Source organism: Solanum lycopersicum, chromosome 7, assembly GCF_036512215.1.
Source record: "Solanum lycopersicum chromosome 7, SLM_r2.1".
NCBI lineage: Eukaryota > Viridiplantae > Streptophyta > Magnoliopsida > Solanales > Solanaceae > Solanum > Solanum lycopersicum.
Window position 1 is genome coordinate 20,677,199 of NC_090806.1, and position 24,696 is coordinate 20,701,894.

At 31.7% G+C, this 24,696-nt stretch overlaps 1 protein-coding gene, 1 long non-coding RNA gene and 3 other non-coding genes across 5 annotated transcripts; 4 read left to right on the forward strand and 1 right to left on the reverse strand.

Moving 5' to 3' along the window:
* The first annotated feature begins 16,507 nt into the window (after positions 1-16,507).
* LOC104648219 (uncharacterized) lies at positions 16,508-17,353 on the forward strand. The gene is made up of 2 exons (XR_742302.3): positions 16,508-16,952; positions 17,048-17,353. It is a non-coding gene; the product is annotated as an uncharacterized lncRNA (long non-coding RNA).
* Positions 16,632-16,727, forward strand: LOC112941957 (small nucleolar RNA snoR1). The gene has a single exon (XR_003247616.1). It is a non-coding gene; the product is annotated as a small nucleolar RNA snoR1 (small nucleolar RNA).
* Positions 16,837-16,969, forward strand: LOC112941918 (small nucleolar RNA snoR77). Its single transcript, XR_003247567.1, has one exon. It is a non-coding gene; the product is annotated as a small nucleolar RNA snoR77 (small nucleolar RNA).
* Positions 17,051-17,158, forward strand: LOC112941949 (small nucleolar RNA Z103). The gene has a single exon (XR_003247608.1). It is a non-coding gene; the product is annotated as a small nucleolar RNA Z103 (small nucleolar RNA).
* Positions 17,354-22,231: 4,878 nt separating the features above from the next.
* LOC138337354 (uncharacterized) lies at positions 22,232-22,861 on the reverse strand. The gene is made up of 2 exons (XM_069287264.1): positions 22,748-22,861; positions 22,232-22,528 (listed from the first exon to the last, which is right to left on the reverse strand). The coding sequence occupies exons 1-2, from the start codon at positions 22,859-22,861 to the stop codon at positions 22,232-22,234; spliced, it is 411 nt and encodes a 136-aa protein (XP_069143365.1).
* Between the last annotated feature and the right edge of the window lie 1,835 nt (positions 22,862-24,696).

A 24,696-nucleotide genomic window follows, 5' to 3' on the forward strand; every position in this document is an offset into this window, starting at 1 on the left:
TTTTCCTTTTTGGTGAGCTTAACATTTTTCTGAAAGGCCTCGAATAAAGCCTTATGTTGATTATTTAAATAGCCCGAGTTTCCATAATGAGTGCATAAACTTTTGGACACGTGAATAGTGTGTGCTACAAGATTATTCTGTTTTCCATAAACGATTCCACTTCGACTAGTGGTTTGCCTTTCTTGAATCTAAGTTAAAATTTCAAAAGACTTGGTCCATCTAAGATTTCGTTCCAGATGAATTGTGGTATAATCAAGATTTTCTTCTAGAAGCCTATTTCTTTCGGTTAAGTCTTGACAATTTATCATTAACTATTTTATTTTTCTTTCAGAGCTTATTGAATTTTACTAGCGGAGTTTTTGCCCTTGTGATTTAACTTTGAGGTCTGAACCTGCTTTTTAATTTATTTTGAAGACAGTGCTTATGTTTCTCAAAAATGTCATTGTCTTCTCTTAAAGATGCATAGTTTTTCATCAATTTTTCTCTTTCAGAACTGATTCATTGATATGCATCTATAAAATTACTCAATAGGGACTCTAATCTCTTTTAGAATATTAATCAATATTTACTTTAATGTGATGAAAAATTACCTTTTTTGTGTGTCATCATCTTCAGAATCTATTTTAGCAATGAGTGTAAGAAAATCATATTTATCTCTTTGTTCTATTGCAAGTTGTGATTGATTTTCGAATTCTCCATCCTCAGATTCTTCTTTTGATGAGTCACTTATAGCGGTGAAAGCCCTTTGCATTGAGGGATCAACTTCTTGATCGGTCATTCGTCTGTTTGTGGGGATATACTTATCATTCTTGATTTCTTTTACTTTCTTCGAATTGTTCCTCTTTTCTTTAGAGCTTTTAATGGACAAAACTTAATAAAGTGATTCAGACTTCCACACTTGTGACATACTTGATCTATTGGATTTTTTCAGTGGTTTTCTGAGAGTCCTTCTTTGAAACACTCGTCCCTTTTTAACATTCTTGAGAACCTTTTGTTCATTACTACTATGAAATTTTGGAAATACTGGTCCACTAGAACTTCATGACAATTAGTCAATCCTTACCTCTTAGTCTAAATACTGGAATTACCATCACCTTCTACTTCGCAACTTAAGTACTGCTTACTCACTTACTTCGCATTATCTCTCAAATACCTCTATCTTCCTCTAAATACCATTAGGTTCTCTTTTCAAAACTCATAATCCTAGATTGATCTATCACATTCTGATTACTCTGGATCTTCTATAAATATTCACCGCTTACACTCGGTCATTACTAACATAATAATACATCATCATGACCTCCTTTCTAGCTACAACACACTCTCCTCCTATGATGGAAACTTCATAATTCACCACTTCTTAGTCTACTCATAACGGAAACTTTTCATGAATAGTTTATTAGGTGCATGACTATATCAACCTAGTTTTCCAAAACACCATCTCCTTTTCATAGATATCTATACCTCTATACTTTTCTCTAACTATGACTGTTTCACTAATACTGCTCATGATCTATAACTCCTACTACTTTTTCGGGTGAAAATCATACCCAAACTCTAAACATACTCTCTCTCATAAAGATCTCAGCATAAACAAAATTTAGGAAAAAAGAGTACTACTCATTTTTAGCTCAAACGCACGATTCATGTGAATATGGGTGCATTGATCTGAAACTAAATACTTTACTCTTGGGCTTCTCTGAAGCCTCTTAGGTGTCTCATGACTTCCTCTAAACTCTTGCTAAGAACAACTCATTAAAATATAACCGACTCTACTTTTCAACCACCTCTAGTAATGATGGGTAGTCGAATGGTTCTGAGAAATTCACGAGTTAGAATAAATCTCTATGACTTAGATCTTTCGCACAATTAAGAGTATGAAAGAAGGAAAACTTTTCTTAAATGCCTAAAGTATCTCATTCATATAAGTGGGGCCCTCACAACCATAAATAAGATCCTACTGTCACGGCTTCATAGGCACCCTAGGGAACTTAAACATTTGCTCAATACCAAGTTTGTCATGACCCGAGTCTACACCCTGGACGTGGCCGGCACTCAAAGACCATTGTTGGTCCCCAAGCAAACCCTCTTCCTAGCTGACAACAAGCAAAAGACTTACTTAAGCATTCAAAACTCAAAAAATGAAATACAATTTATAAACTCAACTTTCAAAACTTTTAACTCAAAGAAACAACTCTAAATAATATAATATATCAACTAGACATAAAATAGACAACTTTAGTATTTAAAACATTTAATGAAATAAATGATAATACAGACTCCTCAACTATACTGAGTCTCTATGAAGCCTATAAGTGATAGAGATGGAAGTCGGGATAAGACCCATGACCTCCTTACTAAATTGGAAAGTAAATGAAATCCTCCAGAAATAAGGAGGTTAACCATGGCTAACTCGAACTCTTGATGTATCAACGAAGCTCATATTGATGATCCTGAATACTTGTGTTTGCATTATCAAAAGATGCACACTAATTGGCTCAGTATGTGGAATGTGCGAGCATGTAAGAGGAATTCTAAAGTATAACATAAGTTTGATACTTGAATAAATGATGGAACATACTTACCTCTTCTCAAACATAAACCTCAAGGAATACTCAAGAAAAGATACTCAACTCAGAGGTTACATACTGAACCCAAAAATATGATACTCGACTATGGGTACCCAACTCAATATACTTAACTTTTTATACTTAACTGAACTCATTTCGATATAAAGAAATTTAAAACAAGTGCAATATAAAGAAAGCTCTTTAAAAACATGATGTTATCTCAAGATAAAAATATCATAAAAACTTATCATGCTCCCTCTCAAATTCTACTTGTGCATTGCATGAATGAAGTCTCATACCCCCATTCATACTAAGAAGACCCCCTTGAGGAACCATGTAACTAATACTGTAAGAGTTTCTCTAACCGACAACCATCACTTTAGAGCTACAGTGATGATACAATGGTCTATCGCACGCTGCCAGTGCATCTTATATCCGGCCAAAGGTACAAGACCTGAACTGCCTAATGGATCCACTAGTAAACTGTGAAAAGGAATTATCTAAAAGTATGACCTTTTCTACCCATGGTGTCTAACATGATTGATGGGGGTTGTAAGTTATTAGAACTCTCCCACATATCGGTATTCAATACTACTCCCAAAAATATATTGTCTCTTATGTTTATAAATATACTGATTTTGTGGTTTGAGATTAATGATCAAAACTTAGCTTTTAAAAAGCTCTCTTGAAAATAATAAATTTCTCTTCCTTCTATTAAAACTAGTCATAGGCTCTGTGGAAGTCTAGTTTTCCTTCCTTCTCTAAAGTTTGAAAATAATTTTTTATAAACTCTTAAGGACTACATAGCTCCCTTATAACTCTTGAGAAGTAAACTCAACTTGATACTCTTTGCTTACTTCAAACTTAACTCTTAGGGAATACTTAGTTCCCTTATAGCTTCTAAGAAATGAACTCAACTCTTTACTCTTCCTTGACTTGAACTTTAAGTCTTTTAAAACGAAGTGAAAACATTTGTGAAAGACTCTAGAAAACTTTATAACTTTAGTTTGACTTGCTTCCTATCTTCAAGACTTGGCTCTTAGCTTCCTTGACTTTGATCTTAACTTTCCTTGAATTGAAGTATGGATTCAAGGATCATGATCTCATGTTTATGGATGATTTCATGATTTTTAACTTGGAGAGCTCATGCAGAATTATGAGCATGAACTACTCAACTCAAGAATTACATGGTACTTTTTAACTCAATATAGGAATAAGGAACTCAATATTTACGACTTAGAACTTGGAGATACTACTCCTCTCAATGATACTCAATATATGAAATTCATGAGGATGTTATGGGCATGAACAACTTGACTCGAAGTTCTAAGTGACTAGATGGAACTCATGTATACAACTCTTCTCATTCTCTTACTTCCTTCCTCAAATCTTAGCTCAATCTTAATAGTTCATCTCAAAAGATTCACGATTTAACTTAAAGCCTTTCTTGAACTCTACTCTTAACTCTTTCTTGAATTTGAATTATGAATTATGAATTCAAGAGTTATGATTCATTATAATAAGGATCTAGGTGATATTGTAGACTCATGAATACATACTATTCATTCTTGTACTCGCTTGAGTCTTGGAACAAGTTACTAGGAGTTATAGAAAAATCCTCAAAAGGTCTTTCATAGAACGTTTGAAGGAATTCTGAAAACATAACTCTCAACGATACCTTGAATTTGAATTATGAATTCACGGTTATTATCATTTTAGGACTGATATTAGGTGTTTATAAGTAGCTTAGATTAGTTAGAATCGAAAAGGAGTTAAGGTGCACTTTAAACGAACTCAGATGGAGATACCGGAGGCAAACTGGGCAGACAACACAGGGGCTATGGCTGGTATGAAGACCCAACCCTTGATGGACAGAGATGGATTTGGGGCGCATTAACAGGAGTTCCGCGCCAGGACCTAAACCAGAAAATTCTGCCGAGCACTTTTGCTCGTTTTTATCACCCTAAATCGCCTAAATTCGAACGGTTTCTTCCCCAATCACTTGAATTCGATTAATCAAATTAAATACACTCTAATCTATTGGACACAGAACTAAAATTACTCAATTTGATATCAAGAAATCATCAAAGCTCCAACATAACAAGATTATGAATTAACTTCAAGAACACCTTCAAAGAACTCTAATCTTTAAACTTTAAGGATGAAAATTAGTTGAAAAAATACATGATTGTCTTGTGAGTGAACTAACCCAACACTACGGAAGCTTAAATACCTATTAGGGATCAGACCCATGGTGAAAATCTACAACTAGATTCAAGAACGTCGACGAACGCCTTCTTCCTTTCATTTTTTCTCCTCTTTTCTCTTCTTGCCTCTTCCTGAACTCTCAACTAAAATCCTAAGTGTATTTTAGGATTATGAAACTGAAATTAAAAGGATTAGACCCTAAAACATGACTAGAAACGAGTTTAATCTGGTTGGATAAGGAAAGGACTAATATGCCCCTCACTATTTTTGGCTAACTTTCATTAGCTAGACAGTCAAAGTTCAAAAGGTCATATATCACTCATCCAAACATGGAATTTAGCAAAATCGGTGGATTTGGAAAGATAATTCATATATCTTTCCAACGGTATCTTGTATAGAACCTAAATAATCATGTGCTAAGAGTTATGGTCATTTAAAGTTGAAACATAACTCATATTTTGCTTAACTCTCAAATTTTTAGATTTTTGTTATTTCCAATTTAATTCTTTTTGAAACTCTTGGTGCTAAATCTAGACAACTGACCTTAATACTTAAGAAATTTTTAATTCCTTGGTAAAATCTTACTCACTACGATCAATGGTGCGAGTCTTAGTTCAAAAAAGTTGTTGGGGGTGTTACAACCCCCAAGAAGTCAAACCCACTTCTTGTTACAATATTCTCAAGACTCTACCCTCAAGAAGTCAAATCCACTTCTTCTTACACAATCTAGGAATTATTACAACTCAATAATAAACCTAGAACAAATCAACAAAGACTAATAACCCTAGACTTTATTTGATCAGACTTCAACATTCAATAGTTCCGAGTGGAACAAAACTCGTGAAACCGGTCCTTACGTTGCTGTGATGAAACTCTATTTTTTTCTCCAATAACTACTGCTCTGAAGATGATAAATTTCATGAATATTCAATATCTATGATTTTGGATTTGTGTCACGACCTGAGTCTGCACCCTGGATGTGGCCAGCACTCGAAGATCATTGTTGGTTCCCAAACGAACTCTCATCATGATTGACTATAAGCGAAAGACTAACTTAAGCATGCAAAAGTTTAAAATTGAAATAAAATTAAATAAACTAAACTTTACGAAGCTTTTCACTTAAACGAACAATTTTGAATGAAAATAGTATATTCAACTCGCCATAAAATAGACAACTTAAGTCTTTAAAACATTTAAATAAATAAATGAATAATACAGACTTCTCAACTATATTGACTGTCTATAAAGCCTCTAACTGATGAGGATGGAAGTCGAGACAAGACCCACCACCTCCTAACTGAACTAAAAAGTAATTAAAATCCTCTGAAAGCAAGGAGGTTCACCATAGCTAACTCAAACTCTCGGATGTATCAAAGAAGCTCATGTTGATGATATTGAATACCTGTGTCTGCATCATGAGAAGATGCAGGCCAAATGGCTTAGTATGTGGAATGTACAAGCATGTAAGGGAAAATCTAAAGTATAAAACATAAGATTGAACTTGATAAAAAGGAAACATACTTATCTCTTTTCAAACATACTCAACTCAAGGAATACTAAAGGATACTCAAACTTACTCAACTTAGAAGTACTCAATGATAAGATACTCAACTTAGAGATTAGATATTCAACTCAAATATTAGATACTCAACTTCAAAGATATGATACTCGACTCAATGAAGCATAAATCAACTCAAGATACTCAACTTAATGTACTCAACTTGAAATACTTAAATCCTTATACTTAATTATACACATTTCAATATAACGAAGTTAAAAGCAAGTGCTATATAAAGAAAAAAATATTTTAAAACATGATTTCAACTCTGTGTATAATAAGGATACAACATAACTCTGAAATGTATTTCAAAATACAATTAATTTATGTATATAAAAATGCAATAACTTCCATGGGAGTTTCTCTAACCGATAACCATCACATAAGAGTTATAGTGATGATACATCGATCTACCTCACGCTACCAGCGCATCCCATACCCGGCAAAAGGTATAGGACCTGAACTGCCTAATGGATCCACTAGTCTACTGTGAAGAGGGTTCGTCTAAAAAGTATGACCCTCTTTTTCCCATGATGGATATTGGTTTACGAGGGTTGTGAGTTTTCTGAACTCTCCCACATATCGGAGCTTAATAATACTCCCAATAATTGGCTCTTATGTTTTTAAAACATACTGATTTTGTTTTTGAGATTAGTGCTCAAAATACTTAGCTCAAAGGTTATCTTGGTAATCTTAGCTTCCCTGCTTGCTTCTTATTGAAAGATATAGTTCTTTTCTGAAAACTTGTCCTAAGGCTTATTGGAAATTAAAGTTTCCTTACTTATTTAAATGTAAAAACATTTTTAAGTCTCTGTGGGAATACTTGGTCCTCAATATACCTTTGAAGTAAACAACTTAAACTTAACTCTTTGTTTAGCTTGAAACTTGAGTCTTAAAAACAAGATTTGAATGTTAAATAACTCTTGAAAACCTTTAAGAACTTTACCTTGACTTACTTCTTACTTTAGACTTGACTCATAACTCTCCTTGAATTGAAGTATGGATTCAAGGTTCATGATCTTATGTTCATGGATGATTTCATGATTTTCAACTTGGAGGGTTCATGTGAAATTATGAGCATAAACTACTCAACTCGAGAACTCAAAGGTACTTCTCATCTCAAAATTATTCGACTTATAGGATTCATGCGGAATTATGGGAATGAATAATTAAGCTCAACGACTTCATGGGTAACATGTAATAGTCACACGATTAGGAATGAATCTCAAAGGTGGACTAGCAACTCAACACTTAATGGCTTAGAACTTGAAGATGCCACTTCTCAAAAAGAAGCTCAACTTACGAAGTTCGTGCTTAATTACGAGCATGAAACAACTCGACTCAAAGGTATACATAACTACATGGAACTCATTTATATGAATCTTCTCATTCTCTTGCTACTTTCTCAAAACTTAGCTAAATCAATGATGGATCTCAAAGAATTCCCAATTTAACTTAAAGTCTTTCTTAAACTCTACTCTTAACTCTTTCTAGAATGTAACTTATGAATTCAAGAGTTTTGATTCATGACACGGAGGATCTGATGATGACAAGGTATATTCTTGCATAAATTCTCTTCATCCTCATACTAACTTTCTTGAGTCTTGAAACAAGTTATAGAAGTTGTAGAGACTCTTCAAAAGGACTCGAATAGACTCTCTCAAAATGTTCGAAAGAACTCTCAAAACTTAATATTAACTTTACCTTGAACTTGAATTATTAATTAAAGGTTATTATTCATGTTATTTATAATTTATAAGTGTCTAGAAGTATTTTAAAGTGTTAAGAATCAAAAGCGGTGAAGATATACTTTAAATGAGCTCAAACGGGCAATCGACGGAAAAGGAGCGGGGGCAAGTGACCTTGGCGCATTACGGGCGAGGGCGCCAGCCTCTTACATCATAGGCTGATTTTGGTTGCACCGCAGGTGCACCGCCCTAGCCCCCTAGGCGCATCTGGGGCGCGCTGCACCAACATCTCACCAGGCACACTTTCTACGAATTTCGCGTCTCGTTTTCTGACCCTAAATCACTTTTAATCGATGTCTTTTCTCAAGTTTTCCTTAGATTCAATTACACAACCTAAACTAATACAAAAAAAAACACTCTAGACAATCAATTTCATATCAAGAATCCATCAAAATCCTAACAAGACAAAATCAACAATGAACCTCAAGAACGTCTATCAAGAACTTAAATCCTTTGACTTTTTGAGAATGAAATTACGCTAAAAATTACATGGTTGGCATTTGGGAGAACAAACCCAACACTATGGAAGCTTACATACCTCTTAGGAATTAAACTCATGGCGAAAATCTGCTTCTAAACTCAAGAACGTCGACGAATGCCTTCATCTTTGCTCTTTTATCCTCTTTTCTTCTTGTCTCTTCTTGAACTCTCAACTAAAACCATATATCATTCAAAGATATTTCCTATGGTATCTTGTAGCACACTTAAATCATCCTGTTCTAGGAGTTATGATCATTTAAAATTGAACCAAAACTCAAACTTAGTTTTACTTGCAAAAATTTCAGATTTTGTTATTTCCAATTTAATTCTTTTTGGAATTCAAGGTGCTAAATCTATTGAACTTATCTTAATACTTAAGAAATTTTTAATTCCTCAGAAAAATTTACTCACTACGAAGGATGGTTCGAGTCTTAGCTCAAATCTTTTTCAGGGTTTTACATTTTACTGAAAAATTCTCTCGATTTGTGTTTATGCAAAGATTAATTTTACTTCAATTTATTGAACATTTTATAGAGTTGATTTGCCTTCATCAACTTCAACAAAGAAATAAATTACAAATCATTGTCCTTCTTGAACTTTTCTATATTTACTTCTTTCCTTATTTGACTTCAATCATTACTTGTATATTTCTTTTCTTATTTGACTTGAATTGCTTTTTCTTTATTTATTTCCTTGTTTATTTCTTTTCATATTTTTTTTCTTCTTTTCCTTCTTTATTTTTGCATTTTTTCTTCTTTGTCGCAATCTCTCATAATTGTACAGATTGTCTGCAGGTACAAAAACCTGGTTCACCTGATAGAGTACACATAAGACAACAAGTAGTGAACCATGTTCACTTTATCAATTATTAGAACTACTTTATATATTCTCCTACTTCCCAACATTTTGCCCCCTTTTGATGATGATAAACAATGTTTTTTCACACATCAAAACTCTTCGTCAATCATCTAAACTACAAACCATCAAGACTTTTTGTGAATCAACAAAACTACAAACTCCATGTTCTCTCATGCCTCGAAAAAGATGATATAGATTATTACAATCAAATTATTGTGATAGTACTTTGATCTTTTAATTTTTGTTTCTTCTCTATATTTCATTTATATACTTTATTGAAGAACTTAAACATATTTAAAAATTCTATTAATTATAACTTTTTATATTATTTTTTTTCTTAAAGTTATGTTTTTAAAAATTAATGGAATTTTTTTTTCTTTTCTATGAGTATAATTGTACATATATAATTTATTAGGTTAATCTATGGTTAGCTTTTGTGAATTTTATCATGAAATCTTTTTACAACATTTGAAAACAAACATTATGCATTCGATGTTATTGTTTATTTGCATGTTGAAGTGCATTCTAAATACAATACTACGATTAGAACCATTTTTAAAAAATAAAATTTGATAACTTACAAAAAGATAACAAACTTTATTCTAGCAATGAATTCAAAAACTAACAAAATGCTCAAAAGTCCCCCTAATCCAAAGAAGGATTTCCAACAACACACTCATACTTTACGGGGGGAGGGGGCAGGGGGTCCAATTATGTTCTTGAATTTTATAAAACTGAAATTATTACCTCCCTAAATGCTTACTTGGCAAAGTGAGTATATTTCACTCTCTTTAAGAGAGTGAGCAGCCAAAACAACATTAAAAATTTGTTTTAAATATCTCTTTTAATAAATATATTTATTTTAAATCATTTCTTGTTCTTATTTGTTTTATTTCTTCTCCATAGCAATGTAAGTCAGATATCTTCATCTTTCACCATCTCTAAGCCATTGTTGTCACCAACATTTCCACCGAATGTATCATTTGATTTTAAACAAAGTTTCAAACTCATGTAGAACTTTTGCAAAACCAATTAACCAAAATCAATTATAGATAAATTTACATATTCATATCACCTCAAAACTTTTTAGATATGATTTGAGAAAAATCAACATGGGTTTACTTTATATTAATAATAAAATATAAATTAATATAATATATTGATTTACTTTGAATTATTTTGGTACAAAGTTCCCATTTTCTTAGAGATAATTTTCGGTGTATACAAAAGTGCACATTTTACGGATTATCACATTGTGACTCCAACCATTGGAGAACACTATGCTTAATCTTTCCATCGAGTTCAAGGATTGTTGAAACATTCTTCCCAAATTCGTTGACGATTTTTGTTCGTATCTTCACATCATTTTGGAGGCAACACTAGAAAGTGCAGAATGGGGCACCCCATTTTTCTTCTTTCTTGCCTTTTAAGAGCTAGTATCTTGGGATCTGGGTTTACTTCAAATTCAATTTTTTAAATATGTTTTTAGGTTTTCAAAGCAATGTTCAGATATTTTGATATCATAATTTACCTATCTTCCTCAAAGACTCAGTTCATTATTCACTCATCTTATTCATAGATCCAATTTGATGAACTTATGGTGTCCTAGTAATGTTGAAAATGATGAAAGTGTTTTGGTGATGGAAGGAATGGGTGAAAATATAAAAGAAAAGGATAAAGAAATATAAAAATGAAAAAAAAATATATTTAATAACTGTTCCACATGTCAAATGTGTGAAATTCACATACCACCATAATTTGATTTTGGTGTTTTAAAGGTATAATTATTTCATTTTTAAATAGTTCGGGAGGGTGATAGAACTCCTGTAAAGTCTAAGTGTGTAGTTAGAAATCCGAGTATATATTGAGAGGAACTTTAACCATTTTCTCAACAAAAAAAAACATATCAAACTTAAGTATTCATATAATTATTCAAAAAAAAAAACTAGAAAACATTATATGCCAAACTCTCTTTTATAATACAAAGGAAAAAAAAGATAAAGATCCTATTCATTTATTTAATTTCTACGCTATCCATTCATTTCTATCTTTAAAACACTTAAACGTCTCAAAATTTATTATTTTACTTATTCATGTTCTTTATTGTAAATTTATATATCTAAATATTTAACTCCATGAAAAATGAAAATTTAATATCTATCCATATATTATATAAACCTAAATATTTAAAAAATTATCCTACTTATCTTTATTTTTTAATGTTGTAATTTTCTCTATATTTCTATTTATTATTATTATTATTATTAAAAAAGTTGTCAATGATTATTTCCTTAATTAATTTCTATTATTTATTGTAACAATTTAAGTATCTCAAACTTTACTACTCTTCTTATTCCTGTTATTTATTGTAAATTTAAAGGTAATTATTTATCACTAAAATATTTTATTTTCTCCTTAAAGAATGACAATTTATTAATATATTATAATGAAATATCATACAAAAATTGCTTGAAAAAATTATATAAAATCAGCCCTTTCACTCTCCTAATTATGAGATTTCTCTTTTTTATCTAATTTTCAAAAATCTAAAAGTACTTACATATTTAGTCAATTAAAGAATAAGATAATTGTTCCCTAAATTAATTTTAAAATGGAAAGGTCTAACTCTCCAAAAAGTTATATCTCAAAATTCATTTATATTTATTATTACATTTCATGATGAATCCATGATTAAAGTTGACAACGTGAAAAATATTGCACCAGCCAAAGAAATAATTGTTTAATTTCCCCCCTTATTTTCTTATTTATTTTACTAGTTTATAAGAATAAAAGTCACAATATTATCATAATTGACTAATTTTTCATATTATTTATTAAAAATAGAAACTCATTCACACATTAATTTATGAAATTATTGATATTCATTTTTAACTTCTTTTTTTGTATATTTTTGTAGTATTTGAATTATATAATTATTATTCTTCTATACAAATTAAAATTTGTATTTGAGTTTTTTTGTGTAAATATTATTTTAAAGGTCTAATATAATTTTATTTTACGAAATATTAATCAATTAGTAAATGTTTGGATTGAATATAACTTCTATTTTCTTTCTCGAATTTAGAATTATACTTTCTATAGTATTCATAAGAAAGTTCTGTGTGAATATATGAAAAAGTTAAGCTATTAATCTTATCTATTATACTAATTGATGATATGCTCCTATTTTGAAGTAATAATTGCGAAAAAGTTAAGCTAAGCAAATTGTGTCAATATCAATTACTTTCTAGATGATTCTGCAATACGTTTGAAACAAAATCAAAATATCTTCATTTGGAAATTTCATTGAACTCAACTGGCATAATGTAAATAGTATTATATAGAAAAAATTATTGGTAAAATAACATAAATAATTAAAAACACCCAAAAAATGAGATGGTGACATATATAAAATTAGTGCATAAAACGTATGTCTTTGTATTCTTTCAGCGGAAAATTATAATTTTTTTTTCTTTTTTTGGAATCTAGTTTAATTTTATTACTTTTTTTTCTTTTATTATTATTTTCTGTTAGATTTGCAATTTCTTAATTTTTATATAAATTAAATATAGAAAAATAGGATCGCATTTAATTAACAAGTTAAAGAATATTTTCCAAAATTCTATCCTTCAAAATTTCTTACGTTATTTATAATCCGTATCTAACTATCACCATTTAAATATATTTTTATTCTTATTACCAAACAAACCTTCCATAAAAAAAGTTTTAAAAAAAATTGAAAAGCGTTTTAAGTTTTAAGATACCATCTTACTCCCTGTCCTCAAAAGCTTTGTTTTTGGAAAATATTTTAGAGTTTTGTTTTTACTTTTACATCATCCCCAACAAGTTCACCCCCTCCCCTCCACCTTCGTCATTTTGAAAACAAGTTATTTTATGTCATTTGCACCCCACCACCCTACTTAAGCCATCTCCATCAATTTTTATATATATTTTAAGAAAGTTCTTAGAAAATGTTTCAATTTTTTTTTAATTTTTAAGAAAATAGCATGTTTTTGAAAAATATTTCAAATTTAATTAATTTTTTTGCCAACTCGCCTAGTGCCCCCTTCGCGATCCCATCAAACAATTTCAAAAAATTGTTTTTGAAATAAAACATTCCTTGGTCAAGTTAAGGGTCGAAAGTTTGGGTTAGGTTTTGGGTCAAATCTAAGGGTCAGATTTTGAAATGGTTATTGGGATCTTGTCCTAGTTTGAATATTAGATCAATTATAGACGTTGATTTTTTGATCCGAAATAATTTTAAAGAGTATTTTTTTAGTATCAAGTCAAAAATAAGCAATATTTTTTAAAAATATTTTTAAATCATCAAACAAACACGAGAAAATAAGTTAGAAATTCACTTGTTTTTCAAAAAAAAATCCTTCATACCAAAATTGAATCTATCAAAAGGTCTTAATCTATGCCACAAATTTATGTTCCAAAATCGAATATAATCAGATGCCCAAAAAGAGTCACAACATGTAATATTAACAAGAAACCAAAATTAAGGCAGCACTTTTGAGCTCAAATTTACCTCAAACAAATTCAAATCACAAACCCAAGTGGCCACACTCCCAACAATTACACGGGACTTCGAACCACTCAAATTAGAGCTCAGAAAATAGATAAACCGTCATTTGAATGAGGGCCCTTAAACTGAAATTTCTAGGTATAAATATTAAATATTGGTCACTAAAAATAAACTCTAGTTGCTACAATTCTAATATTTGGTCGTTAATAATTTGCACTAGATATCAGCACTCTATCTGGTTTGCTTCAACTCTAAATTCTTCAGCAGGGTGCTTGGTATTCAGTCAAAAACCTGTGTGTGCAAACAAAGTATTGTACCCTATAGAATTCGGGATTCCAAACTCAACAGAACCATCAAAACATCCTTTCGAATTTGTTTCGACAAAAAGTGGGTCCCATACACTAGTATCATTTAAGATAAAAATCAAAAGAAGATTTAAAATGAGACCAAAAGCCTAGGGAACCGCACGAAAAGGTTGTTCTAGATCAAACTCGACAATCCAAAATTACTCGTGCTGACAAAATTCTAAATTTTGACCAAAGTCAACCTTTGACTTAAAATTCAAAGTTAAAATGCCTAACGACACAAACTCATACCAGAAGTCTTGAACCCTAACCAACCATGTCCTAGACAAACATGACCCTTTATGGAGATGATGAAACCGTCATAATTGCATTCATAGGTCATCTTCCTAAACTTTTGACTGAATCAGCCATTCAAGTTTCAACGGCTCTAAAATATGAGAACTTACACAAATCCAAACAAATGACTTGATGACTGAAATCAACCGTTCAAGTTTCAAAGGCTCTAAAATATGAAAACTTATACAAAATTCAAACGGATGACCCACGACCAATCTATCAGTCTCAGCAAGTCGTAAATGACTTGTGATCACTCCATAAAATCTCTAGACGATGAAAAGATTGGAAAACAAAGAAAATGATCCGGATGGTTATTAAAATTACAGGGTTCAAATGAGCATTTTCCCCTTAATTTTTTATGTCTTGCTAAAAATTGTTCAACAAGCATAACCGCAATTACAACCGCAACAATTCTTTGGATCATATATTGATTTTTTTCCCGAATATTATTAAATAAGAAAATGACCTACCTGATTACTAAATTATTGTTGTGTTTTTTAAAATTATTGTGTTATGTAGTGTTTTGTTATCTTGTATTTAAATTATTATGTTATGTATTGTACTTTAAATTAAAATTTTCATCATATCGTTTAAATTATGTGCTTTCTTCATAGTGAAAATTGATAGCCATATCAAATTAAATTACTTAAAGTGCAAAAATTAAAAAATATATATTATTAATTCAGAAAAAATATCAATTAAATAATATATTTTTAAAATGTTATATTACAGGTAATATTAATATTAGAAATTTAATCAATAGTCTTATATAACAAATAATATGTTAATTACACAATAAAATCATAACAATATAATATTTAAAAAGTGAAATGCATTGTATGAATAGTTCTCCAAATTTGGAAAAATTACGATTCAGTACTTTATGATTGGAGAGTAGAAAGTGAATCAGAGAGTGATTGGAGAAAACACTCTCTCTAAATATCGAGAGTATAGAGTAAAATAGAGAGGGGTTTGAGAACTATTATTCATGTTCTCTATATTATTTTTAATAATTTAAATATTGTCTATATTGTATAACCAATATTTATAATTAATATATTTTAAATTATATATACTCAGTAATTCGTTCTTTAGTACTCGTAATAATTTTTCAATACAATATTTTTATATATTATCTTTAAGTTTACATTAATTTATAATTTTTATTAAAAGGTTCTTTAGAAAAATATTTAAGATATAAGCTAGTTTTATTATAATTTATATTTGTATTAAAAAGATAACCATCACAAAATGAAAAGTCCACTGCTAAATGAGTGATTAAATTAAAAATATCTAAAAATATATTATTGATCAGTTCGCTGCTTATATCATGAGTTAATACTTTTTTTAATTTAATTTAATTTGAATAATTATGATTCAAATTTTTAGTAAGTGTAAATAAATATAGTCTAACTTAACCTAAATACATCCCTAAACTTGTTACCATGGATGAAATATACGCTTGAAAGCAAAACTAACAATTACGCCAAATTCAAAAGATATTTTCATTACTTATTTCTATTTTTTCTAATATGTTTTACCAAATAACTCTAACGATTTTAAAAATGCATTTATCGTGGAATCTTGACCTATATACATACCACTTTATTGGAATGATTTTGGACACAAAAAACCTACCCGCACCAAGTGTATACATCAAATTAATGTAATTTCTATTATTATGTAATTAACAAAGTAAAATACTTAATAATTACTTAAAGTTAATATAAATTTAAACAAATGATATATATATATTTAAATTTATATTAACTTTAAGTAATTATCCTTTTGGGCTCACACTCGAAGCCTCAAGCCCACTCAAAATCTATAAGTAAAACATTTACACTGAACAAAGAAAACTTCAAGCCCTAATTTGCTACAGTTATTTAGTCACCACTGTTGTCTCCTTCCCCAATCCAATCCAAATTTTCTTTTGATTTTTGAATCGCATCTTATTTTTTCAATTTGTTATATTTTTGAGACACTATAAATGTTTTTTTTAGCTTTTTGTTTGTTGGTTCTGGATGAATTGTTAGGGGTAAAGATGACGGTGCTTTTTATTTCTGACACCTCTTGTTTGACAAGAGCGTTCAAAACGTTCTTCCATGAGCACATTAAGCAAACCTCTGAGCCCCTCACATATTTTTTTTCCAATTTCAGATCACAAGAACATATAGTTTTCAAACTATATCTGTTTTTTCCTTTGTTGTTTTTCGTTTTGTAAATTTTTGAGTGGAAATTCAGGCAGCCCCGTTTTCTATAATTGATTTGAAGGGAGGTGTTAATCTGCTCGTAAATTGAATTTGTTAATGCTCTTCAGATTTGCTGAGATATATTAATATCTTTGAAGCTGGTCCAGTAAGCTTAAGCACAATTTCCATAATTGATTTTATTATCAGATTAATAATACATGGGTATAATATGATTGATTATGAATAATTTGAATGATTTAGGTTATGGATGTGATGAATATTTCCCCAGATTATCGAAGCTGAAATAACTGAGCGCTTTATAATGTATTTTCTCCTCTTGTGGGAAAATCCAAGCTAGATATTCTGATTTATATACTTTTAATATGATTATTTACGTTTTATGCATGTTTAGTGTTTGTTAAAATGCATCAATGAAGTGCCATCAATGCATATATACAATGATCTGATATGATTTGTATATTCTATTTCTGCTCCGTAATTTAGCTTTGTTTGAATGAGATTTAGGGATATTTCATTGTTTAATTGATAGAAGTATGTATCACTTCTGAATTTATCCTCTTGATGCAAATTATGTCTTGCATGTTGAATACCTTTAATCATTTTGACATGGTTGACTGAAATGTACCACTTGAGTAGACAAAAAAAGTCAAGCAAATTGGTGAATCCCTTAACTAACGGATTTGCTCAAATTCAGTAGGAATACTCAACAAAGCATACTGAGATATATCGTAAAAATGAGCCTTGTACTTGGAATCTCACACGGAGCTATGCTGAAACTCATCCTTGTTGATTACAAAGACTATAAGACATAGATGTCTCCAAAAATATCTAAGTTTTCATGAGCTATCTTCTTATGCTTTTTCCACTATATCTATTGAGTTTGAACTGTGTCGTAAGTTGGTGAAGGAAGCCACAACTTTTCTTGTGTTATTATATTATACACTCTCCCTTTAAAAAAGAAAGACTTAGTTTGACTTGGAACGAAGTTTAAGAAATGAAAGAAGACTTTTGAGTCTTGTGGTTCTAAATTAAAGTTATGTCAAAATTAAAGTGTTTCCAATAAAGAAAAGGGATCATTCTGTTTTAAACAGACTAAAAAGGAAATGCGGACATTATTTTTGAAATGGAGGGAGTACGTTTAGAATATTGTCAATCTTGCTAGTATGATCGAGGGTATTTGACATCCTAGATAGGATAGTGTCATTTTGTCATCAGGTGAGTCCAACATCATACATTTAGGTGTTGAGTTTATTCGGGGTAGGTCATCGGTGTTGACTATTGCATCTAGGAATTCAGGGCAGTGCTAGCGGACATAGGTACAGTCAAACTAGTCATGGAGAACGTACAAACTCTTTTGGTTTTTCAAAGCGAGGTTTAGGTCCTCGAGATTTCTGATTGTGATCGAGTTTGGACACAAGATATGGTATTGCCCTAAACGTGCCTCTTTTAGTATTTAATCGGGGTTAGAGATTTTTTCAGCGCTATGCCATTTCAATAATTCATACAGTGCTAGATGTGGTACAAAGGCTAGCTTAAGGCAGTGCTCATGGTGGTTCTTAGGTTAGTGGTGATAACATAGTATGTCATGTTATACTGGTAGATCCGAGGTAGATGTCTCTGATGCAGTGATCACATGTATAGTCTCAGTTTGCAATCGTGCCACTACAGTGTTATTTTGTTCCGAGTCTACCTACTCATGTGTCTACTTATTTTGCTGTTTTGATTTTGTGTGCGAGACCCTTGTAGTAAATACTACATGTTTGGTACAGAGATTAATGACAAATGGATTAATAATGTAGGCATAAATAATACATGGAATAGTATTATAGTGGCTAGGAATGCAAGGATTAGTTTTTATTAACTGTTTAGTTCATTACATCCAACTTAATCTTGTCTTTGGATTAAAATTTTTCAAAAAGATTCTTTTCATTTATACTCTTGAATCATTATTATTTTATGTAATTGGGCCAATGTAAATATATGTCGGACAATATTAAATTTTTGTGGCCTTCTAATTAGTTAAAAAAGTAATAATTTGTCACCATATTTGTTATTTTTTCACTTGAATAATTTGAGGGTAAATAATTGTTTTCTTCAGATATTGATCGGTCAAAAAACACTAATTATCAATTTTTAAAAGATAGATCGTCTACTTTAAAATTAAAAGAACAGTAACAATAGAAAAACTGAATAAACCATTTATATTTAGAAATAAAAATTGCAAGTTGTAGTTTTTACCTCTATATGATTATATAAATTGTTCAAAATACAAATAATTAAAAACTACATATATATCAACAAATAATACATTCAATTATGATCACAAACGTTAGATCTGTTAATATGGGTCGGGCCCGTTAGGCCTAGCCTAACTCCGATTCGATAGGGCTAAGCTACAATTTTTTGAGCCTATTTAAAGAAAAAAGTTTATTTAACCCGACTTGAATAAGTCTGTCGATTTGTTGGGTTTGAAAAATATGGATAAGGCTGGCCCGTGAGCCAAATAAAAATTAACTAAAATGAATAAAATAGAGTATTAAAATAACAAGATTCTAAAGTTAAAATCAATTTAAAGTTTGAATAATTATTATTTAAGTACAAATTATATTTATAAAATATGTATTACGTGACACAAAAAATTCCTAAAATTTCTAGGAATCACTACATAGGTCGTAAGCCTATGGAATATTTTCATAGTTTTTGTGTTTTATAATGATCATTGGAAAACAATTAGGTTTATATTTTTATTTATTTATTTATGTTTTTACTTGAAATCAAACTTAATAAATATTGTAATGATAACTTTATATGTGGATTTGATCAATAAATAGTAACACTAACACCAAGTAATATTATCTTGTCGATATTTATGATAATATTTTTAAATTATAATTTAATTTTAAAAAATATAAAAATATATTTTTACGAAAAGAGGGTTGACCAAGCAAGCCCGTACTCCACGTATTTGTGGGCTGAGAAGATCATTTTTTGGCCCACAGCAAAAATGGACTAGCCCGGCCTAACCCGTTAAATTTCAAAGCTTGTATGGGTAAACGAAATTGGATGGGTCAGCTCTGTCACGACCCAAAAATCACGAGTCGTGATGGCACATATGTTACCAACCAATAGGTAAGCCAACAAACATATTTAACAAATTTAACTAGCTAATGAGTGAAAATACCACAATTAACCAAATCTCCAACACTGAGTTCCTTATAAGTAAGAATGCGGAAAACTGAAAGAAATACTACCGAAGAGTTGGTGTCATAAGTACAAGAGCTTCTAGAATACAATGCAAGTCTGAAACTAAAATGACAAATCTAACATAAGGGATATCCTTTCTGAATACTGAATAGCAGAATACGTAAAAAATAGAGGGAGATGTGGGCCACGGAACAACCAAGCTGCTCACCACAACTCCAAGACACTCTCAAACTCGGACTCAAACTGCTCCTCGAGATGTGCTCCTAATCGGAATCGAATCTGCATTACAAATAGTGCAACAAGTGTAGTATGAGTACAAAATCACGTGTACCCAGTATGTCTCATTGACCGACAACGAAGAAGTAGTGACGGGAGTTTATATAAGAAAATAAATTCTTAACTTATATAAGTATATATATATATATATAAACCTAATATTTTAGTTTTACCAATAAAGGAAATCAACATAAAGTACTTTTCAAACACCAAATGAAACATATAATCATCAAGAATGAATGATGTGATGAAATGCGATGCAATAAGATACCATGTAATGATATTTCTCAGACTACCCAGTACTCACTCAACCGTATATACATGATACTCCTCAGAAATACATCGAGAGCTCATGACCCATGGGGGACTCGCGAGGTCCATATACCGACACGGACGATCTCCACGTGTCTATGCGAACGATCTCAACGCACCATCATAATATCAAACAATTTCCGCACGGACGGTCTCGACGTGCCCAAATTACAATCTTAACATCTTACCATCCCCAGCACGGACGATCTCCACGTGCCCATTATTATACTCAATCTCATGTCAATGCATGTATACAATATTATTTCAAAATAAGGGGATGCTGATGCATCTCACTCAATAAATATTGACATAATGCACAACCACCTCCATTATCACAACTATACGGGTTTTAAAAAATAATAAAACACAATCACACAAATTCAAGTCAATAATATATCATCCAATGCCCATATGCTTTGGCAAATTCTCAAATTACAATCCACATTCTATAGTAGTAACTTTCTGTTTTATAACACTGGTACTCGTACCAATGCCCGTCACACCATTGATACGAGACCCCCAACTTTTGCCCTTACCCCTTTGTCTATTTTCATTTTTAATCTTTAATTTGGAAAACGTCCATCAACAAGTCTAAAAAGTCTTAACATACCTTAGATGCCGTACTTGTGCCACGAATCTTTTAAGATTTTTCCTTTCCTTTTCGCAAGGTTTCGGAACGTTTCCAATCTATCAATTATGCAATATTCGTAAGTAAGCAATTTTTGTAAACATTTAAATTATTATATGTCTATCATAGACGCTAAAACTCACTCATATTTCCAACCAAACTCCAAATCTTGATATACAGTGGTATGCCAAAATTTTCATACTTGCTAAATTTCAAGCCAAGAACTTAAGTCTAACCTCTTCAAATGGACTAAATTTCAATGTTATATCATATAAAATAACACCTAATAATTAATTACCTATATCAATATATCAAACTTAAATCTTTATTTGATAAATAAAAAAAACATCTTAAAAATTATCAACAGTGAAGTGCACTGTTAACACAACCTTTGTTTCTTTTTCTTTTTTTTTCCAATCTTTTATGTACTATATCTAATTCTAATAGAAAACATACCAAATTCCAATCATTGATATTATTGCCTAATGATTGGCTTATAAGTTTGTCCCCCATTATTGATAAATATTACCTCCATAAGAAATAATTTAAACCCTTGACATATGTACTTGAACCTCACATCAATAATATAATAACGATAACAATTCAATTAACCCTTATTTAAGTTTGCAATTCTATTCGACAGAAAATTGTAAAAAAAATAATATTGATAGAGTTCTTTTTCCTTACCTGAACGACGGTTCTTCTCGGACGCCTAGGTATTGACTATTGAGTGAGCAGTTATCACTATTTCTGCTTCCCTCAAATTATGATATATTAATTTTAACTCTTCTAACTTATTTTAATACATGGGCTAAATATTAAAGGTAGTGCATTAGTTATGGACTTAGCCCACTAACTATTAAATTATTATTTATTTAATAAAAGTTTCATCAATTGGGTATTCATAGTTATTGAATAGTTTAAAAATACCCCTTTAAATTTTCAAAAGGAGTCAAACTAGTCCTAGTTCTTAAAACGACCTAGCGGGTCGTTACATCACCTACCTAACCTGAATGCTCAAAAAGATGAGGATATTTACTCCTCATGTCTGACTTTGTCTCCAATGTAGCTTCCTCCACTGGACGATGCTTCCACTGAACCTTTACTGAAGCAACCTCCTTGTACCTTATCTTCCGAATTTGCCTATCGAAAATGGTGATCGGCTCTTCCTTAAAAGTCATATTCGGATTAAGTAACACTAAATCCTTTTGAATCACATGATCATCACCCTGATGATACTTCTTAAGCATTGAAATATGAAATACAGGATGGACACTTGACAAACCACGTGGCAAAGCCAACTGATACACCACCTCACCAATACGCTCAACAATCTCGAAAGGACCAATATACCTTGGGCTCAACTTGCCCTTCTTTCCAAACCTCATCACACCCTTCATGGGTGAAACCTTCAATAAAACCCTCTCTCCAACCATAAACTCTAAATCACGAATCTTTTGATCTGCATAACTCTTTTACCTACTCTGAGCCATGAGAAGTCTATCTTGGATCAACTGGACCTTCTCCAATGACTCCCTCAACAAATCTGTACCCCATGGTCTAACCTCAAATGCATCAAACCAACCAATTGGAGATCGAAATCTCCTACCATACAGAGCCTCAAATGGTTCCATCTCAATGCTCGAATGATAACTATTATTGTAAGCAAACTCCGCTAAAGGCAAGGACCGATCCCACTGACCACCAAAGTCAATTACACACGCCCGCAACATATCCTCAAGAACCTAAATAGTCTGCTCAGACTGACCATCAGTCTGAGGGTGAAAGGCTGTACTAAGATCCACCCGAGTGCCCAACTCTTTCTGCATAGACCGCCAAAAATGAGATGTAAATTGGGTGCCACGATCTGAAATAATAGATATAGGAACCCCATGCAACCGAACTACCTCCCGAATATAAATCTTGGCTAACCTTTCTGACTTATAGGTAGTCTGAACTGGTACAAAGTGTCCAGACTTAGTCAGTCGATCCACAATGACCCATATAGCATCGAACTTACCCAAGGTACGTGGCAACCCTATCACAAAGTCCATAGCAATGCGCTCCCACTTTCACTCAGGTATGGGCATCCTCTAAGTCATACCTCCAGGCTTTTGGTGTTCATACTTCACTTGTTGACAATTCAAACATCGATATACAAAATCTACTATGTCCCTCTTCATACGACACCACCAATAGTGTTGCTTCAAGTCACGATACATCTTAGTAGCCCCTGGATGAATAGAGTACCTCAAACTATGGGCCTTCTCCATGATCAATCTAGTCAAATCACCTGTTCGAGGAACACAAATACGACCTTTAATCCTCAAAACTCCCTCACTATCCAGAATTGCAGCTTTGGCTTCTCCTTTTAACACCTTCTCTCTAATCTTACATAACTCACCATCATCAAACTGTTGAGCACGAATCTGTTCCAACAAGGATGACCTAGCCTCCATATAAGCCAACACCTTCGAGGTTCTGAAATATCAAGTCTCACAAAGCTATTGGCCAAAGATTGGATATCCCTAGCTAAAGGGCTCTCGTCAACCTGTAACATGGCTAGACTACCCATACTTACCGCCTTTCGACTCAAGGCATTTGCTACAACATTTTCCTTGCCTGGATGATAAAGAATAGTCATGTCGTAGTCCTTAAGCAACTCCAACCATCTCCACTGCCTCAAATTCAGATCCCTCTGATTGAAAATATATTGGAGGCTACGATGACCCGTGATCACCTCACAATGCACACCATAAAGATAATGCCTCCAACTCTTCAATGCAAACACAACAACCGCAAACTCTAAATCATGAATAGGGTAGTTCTTCTCATGAACTTTAAACTGCCTCAAAGCATAAGTTATCACCTTTCCCTTCTGCATCAATACACAACCCAGACCAATTCGAGAAGCATCACAATATACAACAAAACCCTCTCCCTCCACGGTTAGGGTCAAAATCGGAGCAGTAGTCAATAAAGTCTTGAGTTTTTGGAAACTAACCTCACACTTGTCAGACCATTGAAAAGTCACTTCCTTCTGTGTCAATCTAGTTAATTATGATGCAATAGATGAGAAACCCTCTACAAACCATCTATAATAACCAGCAAGGCCTAAGAAACTTTGAATCTCAGTAACTGAAGCAGGTCTGACCCATTCTCTAACTGCCTCAATTTTCTTAGGATCCACCATGATACCCTCCTTGGACACTACATGTCCTAAGAATGTTACCGAACTAAGCCAAAACTCACACTTTGAAAATTTTGCATAAAGCTTTTTCCATTTAGAATCCCAAGCACAATCCTTAAATGATGCTAATGTTCCTCCTTACTGCATGAGTATATCAATATATCACCAATGAATACAATAACAAAGGAATCCAAATACGGTTTGAACACTACATTCATCAAGTCCATAAAAGCTGCAGGGGCATTAGTCAATCCAAAAGACATTACCAAAAACTCGTAA